At 39.3% G+C, this 12,537-nt stretch overlaps 1 protein-coding gene across 1 annotated transcript; it reads left to right on the top strand.

Annotated features, from left to right (window-relative positions):
- Window positions 1-1,158: 1,158 nt before the first annotated feature.
- On the top strand, window positions 1,159-12,227 carry LOC103970079 (transcription initiation factor IIF subunit beta). The gene is made up of 6 exons (XM_009383717.3): window positions 1,159-1,459; window positions 3,213-3,321; window positions 10,427-10,557; window positions 10,644-10,718; window positions 11,094-11,243; window positions 11,836-12,227. Exons 1-6 carry the CDS (start codon window positions 1,265-1,267, stop codon window positions 11,953-11,955), a joined length of 780 nt encoding a protein of 259 aa, XP_009381992.2. The 5' UTR covers window positions 1,159-1,264; the 3' UTR covers window positions 11,956-12,227.
- Window positions 12,228-12,537: the final 310 nt, after the last annotated feature.

Raw genomic sequence — 12,537 nt, 5'->3', positions numbered from 1 at the left:
ATATCTTATATGTTTTTATTCAAACAAATTTCTGAGATATTAGATAAATAATAGACTAAAGATAATTGATTAACGGTGAAAGTCATTCGAATTAAAAAAGAATGAGTTCTTAAAGATAATCTGATTGAAGCAAGACCGTGCCTGATATATAATATCTGAGATATTAGATAAATAATAAACTAAAGATCTGAGATATTAGATAAATAATAGACTAAAGATAGTTGATTAATGGTGAAGGTCATTCGAATTAAAAAAGAATGAGTTCCTCAAAAGAATCTAATTGGAGCGAGACCGTGCCCGATATATAATATCTGAGATATTAGATAAATAATAAACTAAAGATACACAAAAAACTATCCGATATATGATCTTTGAGATATTAGATAAATGATAGACTAAAGATACACAAAAACAAAGGATAAACAGATCCAATGGATTGGATCTTTGTATATCGTCTACGGACTATGACGTAGTAGTCTAGAATACTTCCATAATTGATGAGTCAAGTGAATTATTTTGGAGATAATAATTTACTCAGTTAGAAGGAGTTCTGACATATATAACTTACGGCCAGTCACATATATATGGTAGGTATTATCGAATCTCGGATTTTGATGATATTATAGACTAATAAATATTTGAGATAAACGACATAAAAGAAACTTCGATCATACATTTGAACAATCGAAAAGCAAATTGTGGAAGTGGAAAATCAAACATCAAAGTGAAAGATTTGTCAACGTAGATAGATTTCCAACACTCAAATAGTAGTCGTTTGTTTTAGAATAATTAATTACGGGTAATGTTCAATCAGTTTGGTCACAGAAAATTCTCTCAAGGCATCATTCGGCCTATGCATGAGATACATCTTTTTTACTTCATCAAGCATATTTCATGTTTTCATAATTTAATATATTCGATAATATTATGATCCATTTAGAATCGAGGGTAGGAGTCGTTGGAGTTTTTATAGGGCACGCTCAGTTTGGGCATCGTGTTAGCTCCCGTCGGTGTCGGTGTCGGTGTCGGTGTCGGTGGGTGACTGGGCCTGTTTGGACCCGATCCAAAGAGGCTTCAAATTCGGCCCTCGTCACCGTTCCTTCCCCGTACGGAAGCACCAAACCCTTCGTAGCTACATGCTCAAAAACCGAAGCCACACAGACTCTGTACTCCGTCGAGAGTAGTGACCCGAGTGGAAGTAAAAGGAAGAGAGGAGACTCGGTAACTGGAAGTTGGGGAAAAGGAGAAAAGGGGCCGAGAGAGAATGGAGGACGGGCGGATCGTGCTAGAGACGGGCCGGGCGGAGAGGTCGGTGTGGTTGATGAAGTGCCCACCGGTGGTTTCGCGGTCGTGGCAGTCATCCTCCGCCTCTGCCGACTCCTCCAACCCTAATCCCGTCGTCGCCAAGGTTGTCCTCTCCCTCGATCCCCTCCGCCCCGATGGCCCCTCCTCCCTCCAGGTAATCGCCCTTTCTTCAATTTCTTTAATTAGGTTTCTTGAATTTGTTGATGTTGTTGTTGTCGTCGTCTCGGTGGATGTATGACGATCTCTTGCCCTCGTGGCCTCATCCATGGATCCCATCTATCCCTTCTTCTTCTTCTTCTTCTTCTTCTTCTTTTTTTTGCCTGATACTTTTTTTATGTCACCGAGGAAATTGAACTCCGACTTTTAGGTTGGCTTACGTTTGTTGGATTAGATGTAGTAGGAGTAACGATATGAAGGAGGTAATTAGTGCGAACTAGGAGAATTCATGTGATGTTGTGTTGCTTTGTAGGAACCTTATGTGAATCTGGAACTCACGGATGAGGCATCTTCCCTTGTCCAAGAGTGTGGCTTGGAGTAGGTTTGACTTCTAAAGAACGATGTATATAAATCCAACTATTTTACATTTGACTTCCATAATCTCTTCGTTAATGATAGGCTCAGCATAGAGAGAAAATCCAACCATGTAATTTGTCTCTCTTATTCTTGAAATTCAGACACCATTCACATCTCTTTCGGTAAGCTCTCTGTTGCTAATGCAGTAGTTCGAACATTTTCTTGGTCCAAGCTCAGGGAATACAAATAGACAAGTCACACAGTCTGACCTACATGTTAGCGGTTGGCAAGTACTGCAGAAAGATATACTTGAAAAAAATTAACAAGTTTTCAGAAGTTGATTTTAAGTCTCTAAAGTGCACTTTGTTGCATTTGAATTGTTGCTTAAGGTTTCTAGCTCAATCTAGTGTGATAGCTCGATAAATCTTATCTGCTAAATCAACTGGATTGGAAAATGCAAATGTAGCTGCATCAGCCATTCTGACTCCTGTAACTGATCTTGGGTGTTGCTGCCCCTTAAACAGTCAATGAATAATTAATGAATGAATCCTTGATCTTTCATGATGGTTAAATTTGTTCATACCATACATTGAACTAGGTAGTCTAAGTTGTCTTGAAGATTATTCTGATCTGTTTTGGTAGTGTGGTCTCAGTAAGCTCAAACATAGATCACTCTGATGATTTAGGAAATTACATTTTACTTATATTCTCGGCAATCAGAACAAAAAAACTGTGTTGGGTTTTTTTAGAGTTTAGTCAATTGCCTCATTTTTTACCCTAAAATTGTAGAAAGCAAAGTTCAGAAACCAAAAAATTTAAGATGCTTCTATGAGGCACTTTTTTTTTTTTTTTTTTTGGCAAAATATACCATGCCAGATGGTGTTGGCACACTCCATTCTGTCTCTTGCCAATAAACTGGCATGATATAGAATAATATTGCACCTAGAAGTTATTGGCAAGCCCTTCTACCTCTGTGCTCTCATTTTTTGTTATAACCTTCAGAGGTTCTAGTTAGATAGGCCTGTGATGTTCAGGCACATTCAATGGTAGGGACCAGCTGTTTGTGTCAGTCTTTCATTTCTGGCTTAGCATTAACAAGATTTTATTATGTTCGATCTTCTGGCTGAGCTACCTCTACTTTGGCCCTTATTTTTGTTTTCAGTTCATTTGATTCTTTGTTTCTTTAGTAAAAGGCGAAAGAATAGTTTTCTTTAGTAAAAGGTGATTCTTTGTTTTCTTTAAGTGATAGTTTTTTTGCCATTGTAGAATTAGATTGGCTTTTAAAATTTTGGCAGTTTTCAAAGCATTATTAGACTCTTATGACTCAGGCATGTTAATTTCAACATCCATAAAATAAATATGCCTTTGAGTAATATTATGGTTTGAACTTGCAGTTTAAGATGGAAATGGCTCAAACTGATTCTGGCAATACACCAAAGAGTTACACTCTGAATATGTTTAAAGACTTTGTTCCAATGTGTGTCTTGTCTGAATCTAATCAAGGTAAGCATATGCCTATCTTTTGTTACAAACCCATCTTATGCATTTTGTTGGACTGGACATTACAGGTTAAATTTGTAATGTCCATACCAAATTACCAATGACTGGTGACACCATACATGGATCCCACTTTTCCAATTGATGGTCAGTTGTGAGCTTCTGCTGATAAATAAAGTCTGGACCAGAATTTCTTTATGTTTTTGCATATAAAAGGGCCATCCTATTGTGTATATTACCATATCATGTGGTATGCACCTTCATCGTATGGTAATGTGCAATAACACCATATTATGCTGTTTGTGCTGGCACTTCTAAACCTGTCACAAAATTTTCCTTGTAAAACCACCCGGTAAGCTAATTTAGTTAGCTGGAGGAGCATTAGCATTCAGTACCTTCTTTATGAGATTACCATCTATCTGTTTTATCATTTTGTGGATATCTGTAGTGAGTGGTGAATAACCAAGTTAAAATATGTTCACATTGGGTTGTTGAGTTTTCATCAAGATCATGCATTAAATTGAGTTCTCCGAGTCGATATTACACATTAAATTAGCATAATTTTATATGCTTATTACTTGATGGTGCTAATTTTCTGGAGATTAATTTCCCGTGTTCCCCTACCGCCTTGATAGGGTGAAGAATTTGGCCAACTAGCCACTAGCAGAGGGCTCATACTCAAATGAAGGATATCATTGGACCCAAAAGATTAAGCCAATGAGTAATGGGCCCGTGGATGTTGCCATACCATTCTCTCACATCTTCTCCATATTAGACTATCCTCTCAAGTGGAATACCCAACAATCTCATTTATTCACTTGTGCTATATTGGTCATGCCTCCCCTATACCACAGACTCTCTCAACGACATTCTATCAACTCAAACTTGACCATCTTAATCTGCATGCAATCATCATCTCAACCATGCATAACATTCACATATCTACATCATGACTCTTGGCTCTTACCAGCAATTCATAAACCTCATACTTGGCTCCTAAACTTGTCGTGACAGAGAATTAACGTCATCATTAACTTAACCATCATAACTGTAGGAGTCCAATCGCTTATTATCATGTTTGTAATCATATTATTTTAGTTTAACCGTCTTAACTATGTGGGTCCATCACTTGTCTATCTTGGGATTCTTCAACCTTAGTCTTTACTCATTTTCCGATGTGGGATTAAATCAAGATTTTACAATCTCCCCCCACTTAGTGGCTTGGCTTCTCCGAACATAACCCAGATTCAAACTGGTGCATGTGAGGCATAAATGAGTGGTGCCTTCATGCCATAGCGTGCCGTCTAATCCCATTCATAGAAGCCATTTTCTATTTGGGCCTCTCACTATGCCAATAATAGGGTGGCTCCGATATCTAATGCCATAACTCAACTTGATGAGATGATTGACCCATAAACCTCGTTGACCTTGAAGTCCAAAATGCTTGATCTTAAGTTAATAGGACACCAATTATACCCTTGTAAGTCAATCTTAGTCTTTGTCACTTCCAATATGGTTTTCATGATGTGACTAAATCGGGGTGTTACACTTTTGTGAGAAGACGTCTATATCATTTATGGGATTTACATTTTTGTAAATATTTGACTTCTATATCTGTGTGCTTTTCTTGACTTTGTCAGTGAACTGGAGATTTACTCCTCTCATTGGTCGTCTTTCGAGTGACTTGGGACTCCATATGACTAGCTTGATTTCTTATTTTATGTGATTCTCTTTACAGTTGGAAGGATGTTTGTTATTAGTTGATTATGCTTTTCAGTTGGTTGGACATGGAGTCACCAACTGATACTGACAAACTCTAGTCACAAGATTGTACCAACATAATATGACTGCCTAGCCTGGTTCTTGAGCCAAATGGGAATCAAATTTAGGTGAATCTGAAACAAGGTGTATTTGTTTGATGCTTTTCATCACTAAAATAGTTGAGAGGAACATAGCTTTCTGATTTTTATATTATTTGTTGTAGACAATTTACTGGCTTTTTTTATTATGACAACCTTATGTGTAAATAAGGGTGGCATTCTACATGAGGCTTCCATCGGCATGGGGCTTGTGGAGATTAGTGCAGCTTTAACCCTTTTCCTGTGCTTGCTTTAAGCTATCATCATAGCCTCTTGAACTCTTTATCTATTCCATGTTCTAAAATAAATCATGAGACTTACTATTGCTTATGCCATCAAAAGGTACTACAACATGATTGCTTGATGGGTTTTTGATGTAGAATGAGCAACAATAGAATTTTTTTTAATAATAGAGGAATAGAAATAGAGAAGAGAAAGATAATAATCGAAAGATAATAACTATGAGACTCACTCTGGCTCAAGGAGAATACCTCCTCTGATGAAGGTCTTGCACATGGACGATAGAATCATTTTATCGGAAAAACAACTGTGGACTTGTACCACTCACACGGGTAGAAAAAACTCAATTTACTGAATCACTGATCCATTTCTGTTGATCTCCATTATTATGTTCTAGCCATTTCAAAAAGGGGTTCAAGTACAAGAAGAAAAAGGAAACATATAAATATGAAAAAATTAGAATTGCATCAAATTTAATATACGATCTGTTCCTTTCTTTGAAGAATGTAATATTCTTGACTTGATTTGAAGGATTTTTTTTAATAACATTATTGATTGATAATCTTCCATCTTTGTATAGATGAATATTTAATATCTTCAATCAAGATTTACAATATTCAATCGATAACGAACTAGATCTCTTACACTTTTTTTTTTTTTGCATTTGTCTCTTTTTTCTTCGCCTTGAGTAGATGTTATCATGTGGCAACTTATAACATATGCAAAATATCTCTGAAGTCTGAATTAATAAAATTTATTCAAATAACATATAAACTAAATTGCTTCTACATCAGTTCTTGGGTCACTTTATTTCTGATGAGTTGCATGTACATACGTCATTTTAGCTTAAATTTTGCAAGATCACCGGTATTTGGTGTTTTTACTATCTACAATGCAGAGAGATTTTTGGAGAGCACAAACATAGTTCTAAACATTAAACAAGTTCTCTGGAGTTTGTATATCATTTTGGCTTGAGATGGCTGTTACAGTATCCATAAGGTATTGAACACCCATATGACTTGATTCAGCGATTTAAAAAGGCGCTCGGGCGAGGCGAGGTGAGGCGAGGCCGGCCTCGCCTCGCTAATCTTCCAGGCGGCGCGCTTCAAAGAGGCGCCGCCTGGGCGCTCGCCCGAGCCCAGGCGCTGGGCGCTTCGGGCGAGCGCCTGGGTTAACCAAGATTTTAGGTCTGGTTCGGTCCTGGTTCGGTCTTCGGTGGTTAGTTGGGTCAATCAAACCAACTAAAACCGATATCAGTGACAACCCAACCCTAACCCTAACCCTCGTTGCCGCTGTCGCTCCCGATCCCGCTGTCGCTGCTCGGAAACGCTGCCGCTATCGTTGCTCGCACCTCCCGCTACCGTTGCTCGCCGCTGTCGCTGCTCGCAAACGCTGTCGTTGTCGCCGCTCGTGCCTCCCACTGCTCGCCGTTGTCGCTGCTCGCAAACGCTGCCGCTGTCGCCGCTCGTGCCTCCCGCTGCTCGCCACTCATGCTCCCACTCTCGCTGCTCGCTGTTGTCGCTGCTCGCAAACGCTGCCGCTGTCGCCGCTCGCGCCTCCCGTTGCTCGCCGCTCCTGCTCCCGATCCCGCTGCTCGCCACTATCGCTGCTCGCAAATGCTGCCACTGTCGCCGCTCGTGCCCCCCGTTGCTCACCGCTCCTGCTCCCGCTACCGCTGCTCGCCTCTGTCGCTGCTCGCAAATGTTGCCGCTGTCGCCGCTCACGCCTCTCGCCGCTCGCCGTTGTCACTGTCACTGTCGCTGTCGCTGCTGCCGCTACCTCCTTACACTCCGCTGCTGTTGCCGCTTTCTCTTTTCTCAGTCAGCAGGCTCAGCACCCCCTTACACTTCCTTCTTCTCCTTCTGTTAACAGTATACTGTATACTATTAATATTGTTAGGTTTATTTGAAATTATTAATTTTCAATACTGTTAATAGATTTTTTTTAATTTAATAACGTATTTTAATTTAAAATTTTAAATAATTATATTTATTAATTATATTATATATATGTATTTTATTTTAGTGTCTCGTTTCGCTCGGGCAAGCGCCTAGCACCTCGAGCGTTTTTTTGACCTTGGCGCCTTTTGACACCTAGCGCTTTTTAAATCACTGACTTGATTTACGTTGGTCAAGTATCTGATATGTCCTAGAAGGGTCATAATAAAAAAGGGCAAAAAAGAAAAATCTCGGATGTTCATAATTTGGTTGATCCTACCATACCTAATCATTTGTATGTTACATTAAACAAGTTCGAAAACAAAGCCATACCCTTTTATTTATGGGATATGATGGCCTAGGCCATTGTTTATGCCTCACCTTTCAACGAATCAAGGGAGAGAAGAAATAGAGGTGCTAGAATTGCACAAAATATGTCCTTCGTCTTTGAATCGGTGGCTCGGATCAGAATTTATTTACCATTGCTATGAAATATTAATTATGCAAGTACATTCTCATTGTCCATAATTTTTCATTCTGCTGCCCTTACCTTCTATCATCCCTTTTATAAAATGTGATGCATCGGTCCTCCCACTTGGAGGAAGTTCACCCTTATCTTTATGTCATCTCTTTATTAAAATCTGATGTCCCTTTTGTTCTTAGTCATTTCAATTAATACATAAGGTTAAACTGTCTTACTATTAGTAACTTCATCTTAAGCATTTTGGTTCGTTTGTTTGACTCATTTCATATAAGTTATTGGACTAGCAGATATATCGGGTAGTGACAATTGATATCAGAGCAGAGCAGATTTAGGAATGCATATTTGTAGATTAATGGATCCAACAAGGAAAGGGCCACTTGTGAATGTTTAAACAAGCATGTCATAGTGCCAAGTGGTCCTTATGGTACCATGCATCTCATACACTGGATATTGGTAATGATTTGTACCTTTGTGCATTAAGGGTTGGGCCATATATTGAGTGGATTGATATTTAAGGCTAGGGCATGTTTAAATATTCCAGTTTGGAATTATGTAAATTAAATCTAAACAGCTAAAACCCCATGATTAGTTATAGATATTGTTCTCGTTCTTCTTCTGGGGCTTCACATCTCCCCCTCTGCACCATTCTCTGTTCAGCCTCTTCAGCCCCCATACCATCCCTTTACTGTTACAGTTTTCCAGATTCTACATCAAAGCTGTCTGAATACTCTGGCTGTGAAGTACATGATGCTTTGTGATGGCTCATAATGGATTTTTGTCTCACATTTTATGGATATGAAATTGTCACTTGTTTCAAGGCACTGGATATTCAGATTCCTCTTTAATTTACAAAGCTGAAAATGAGGAACATCTGATCTGTTTCATATGTATGATTATCATGAATAACCAGTGATTTAAAAAGCGCTAGGCTCCAAAAGGCGTCAAGGTCCACAAACGCCCGAGGCGCTAGGCGCTCGCCCGAGCGAAGCGAGGCGCTAAATTATAAAAATATATAATATAATTATTTAAAATTTTAAATAAAAATATGCTATTAAATAAACTTAATATTAAGAGTATACTGAGCCTGATGGAGAAACGAGGAAGCAGCGGCGAGCGACGGCAGCGAGAAAGGGAAAGGGAGCGGAAGGCGTGAGCAGCGGGAAGGCTCGCGGGAGGCGCGAGCAGCGGGAGGGCTCGCGGGAGGTGTGAGCGGCGGGAGGGCTCGAGGGAGGCGCGAGCAGCGGGAAGGCTCGCGGGAGGGCTCGCAGGAGACGCGAGCAGCGAGAGGGCTCGCGGGAGGCGCGAGCAACGGGAGGGCTCGTAGGAGGCGCGAGCAGCGGGAAGGCTCGCGGGAGGCGCGAGTAGCGACAGCGACAGCGGCAGCGAGCGACGAGATCGCGATCGGGATCGAGAGCGGCAGCGGCAGCAGGTTAGTGTTGGGTTAGGGTTAGGGTTAGGGTTGGGGTTATATCGGTTTAGTTGGTTTGATTGAACCAACTAACAACCGAACCAGGACCGAACCAGACCTAAAATTCTGGTTCAGTCGCCTTTGTTTACCCAGGCGCTCGCCCGAAGCGCCCAAGCGGCGCCTGTTTGAAGCGCGTCGCCTGAGACATTAGCGAGGCGCTCGGGCCTCGCCTCGCCTCGCCCGAGCGCCTAGGCGAGCGCCCGAGCGCCTTTTGCAATCACTGTGAATAACATTGATCTCTGTCATTAATTCTACCATTAGATATTAGATATGCATATATGCCTATGGCAGGTATAGGGTCCATGTAAATACTTCTTTATGTATGTTCAGATAAGAAAATCAAGAATATCCGAGCATAAAGCTTTTCTTTATGGAGTAGTGGTGGCCTTTGAGTCTATGACCGTGATGGAGATATCATGTTGTGTCAAAGGGGATGCTGCTGCAGCTTTTAATTGTTTTTCTAATGTTCACTTTTGTTTCTCTATTTTTAACTTTTTGGTTAATAATATATCTATATTACAACCATTCAGTTTACTGTTGCCTCAGTTCTAAGTTCTATTTCAGAGCTTATTACATGAGTTGCTAATGAAGATCCACAATACACTCCTCTTATCATGAAATACTTCTTTCCTGTGTATAATTAAAAAATACATATGGCCCATTATTTAAGGCTAAGATATTCCACGAGTAGAACTGCTAATAAAACCATATATTTTCATGTTTTTCCTCTTTTTATATGAACATATATATACTTGAGATCAAGGTTTAAACTTTAAAGTATCTGTTTGATGCCAACATTGGTGAGGCTGACTGGTCAGGAGGGTAGAGTAATAGTTTCTTGTTTGGAAGAATGCCCATGTCAGTTTATGTACATGTAAATAAACCTTTTTTGGACATTGAGATTGTGTTGATTAATAACTAGTATGAAGATATACTGTTTTAGCTTTCTCGTAAATATGCCCTTGTATGGCAAAACAATAATCCTTTTTCTAGGATGTTGGTACGAGTGATCATATCCTTCTTCGGTTATTGTACCCGCTGAACAGATTTTTCTGCATTAAATATTTATTGCATTTCTATATGGAGTCTAATATGTTGAAATAAAATTCAATTGCTAATGTAGGAAAATTTTCATTGGAGGGGAAGGTAGAACATAAATTTGACATGGAGCCTCATAGTGAGAATTTTGGGGATTATGGAAAATTATGTCGTGAAAGGACTAACAGAGCTATGATCAAAACTAGACAAGTGCAGGTAGATGCAGTTTATTTTTTCCATTCATCTGAGTTTTATCTTTGCTATTGAAGCTAAACTTTTTTTTTTATAAATTTTGGCTCAAGGTAATTGACAACGATCACGGAGTGCTCATGAGGCCCATGCCTGGTATGGTTGGTCTGGTTCCATCTGGTTCGAAGGTAAATTTTTATTTTACTCAAAGGGACAAGGTACATATGTACCCTTCACCTGTTACTATGCCAGATCTTACATGCTTCAAGTGTTTTTATATTATATATTACATATTCTTGTACATTTGTTGGGTAACATGTTACATTTCATTGTTATCTCTTGGTGGAAATTATATTTCCTTGGTGCATAGGACCTAGTGTCTCACAATGCCTTCCTACTTTCTCCACCATTTCAATATCTGTAAAGCTACTTGTGGCAAGAAGTTCAATGCTTGATTCCATTATAACTAATATTTCACATTTTTTGTTAATATCAAGTTTGTTCGGTTTGCTATTTACACATAGCTTGATATTTTGTTTTGCTTTGATGTTTTTGTGCACCAGGACAAGAAGAAACTAACGCCAACAAAAGGATCTGATGCAAAACGAACACGTAGGGATCGTCGTGAATTGGAGAATATTATCTTTAAACTCTTTGAAAGGCAACCAAATTGGGCACTGAAGCAACTAGTCCAAGAGACTGATCAACCTGAGGTTTGTGCTTCAACTCAGACATTATGCTTTTAGTCGGAGGAATGTAACTTCACTGACTCCAGAAGAGTCATAACCGGACTAGCATACTGTAACCAACCATTCTTGAGATAAAATTATGCTACAGTATCTTCTTGTGCTTCTCATATCGCTAATGATGGCAAAGTTCTTTTTTACCTATAAACTACTAAAGAATGGATCGATACTCTTTTAAATGTTTGTTTTCTTGTATTCATTGTGGACATATGTATATCTTGCTACCTTAGTACATAAACGATAATATTAATTAGTCCATGAACAAAAATATGCATGTTTAGAGTGTGCAGGAATTTAGTATGATGTTAAGTTTTTCTGGTCTAAAATGCTTCCTACCTGTAGTGAACTGTGAGAATATATATTTGGCCTGCCAGATGTGTGAAAAGTATATTCTCAGGCTGCCAGCCATTCTCTGAAGTTTGAACATTGTATTTACTGCTTTAGTTATTGCTCTGTTTTGGTAGCACAATGAAGCTCATTATGACTTTATGAATCAGTTGCTTCTTCCTATGGACTTGTTAGGCTCTTATCCACTGACTTGTTAAATTTCTCTTTGCAGCAATTCCTGAAAGAAATACTAAATGATCTTTGCGTCTATAATAAGAGAGGACCTAATCAAGGAACTCACGAGTTGAAGCCAGAATACAAGAAATCCACGGAGGAGATGGACAATGTGTGAAGCCCATTAGCTGCTGCCTGGAAATACTGTTGCACGTTGATTCAGAACTCCTAAAGAACCAGTGTAGCAGGACATGGGTCGAATGTTTGAACTATTTTCAGCTTAGGGGAGCTCGTAACCGTTAGAAAATGATGATCCACTGGTGCAGTCTGTTTCCCTAAGTTTCTTAGAGTGAACAAACGATATGTAGATTGCACCAGATCCCCAAGATACTGTTGTATAACGTTACTGTAGTCAACTCTTGATGATTATTTATCACATGGTTTGCCTTATCGGTTTGTACTAATGTATCGATCGATTATCGATTTGGTATGATACCGACATAGATCGACACATGGTATGTTAGATATATCGATAAATTGATATGTACCACCCAAATCGATCTTTTATTAGATAAAGAGATGTCGACTTAAAACTTGGGCGGACGGACACTTACAAATCTCTTCCTCTTTATCTATACGTCCCCCTCTCACTGATGCAAGCAAGATTTTTGTTGTTTTTAATGCACTTGCAGACAACAGATGGCCAAAATATTCCTTCCACAATGTGTGTTTGTTTTCCTGACAGGGAGACATATGGTTC

The sequence above is a fragment of the Musa acuminata genome, chromosome BXJ2-11 (genome assembly GCF_036884655.1).
Source record: "Musa acuminata AAA Group cultivar baxijiao chromosome BXJ2-11, Cavendish_Baxijiao_AAA, whole genome shotgun sequence".
NCBI lineage: Eukaryota > Viridiplantae > Streptophyta > Magnoliopsida > Zingiberales > Musaceae > Musa > Musa acuminata.
This window is presented reverse-complemented; position numbering and strand designations above follow the sequence as displayed.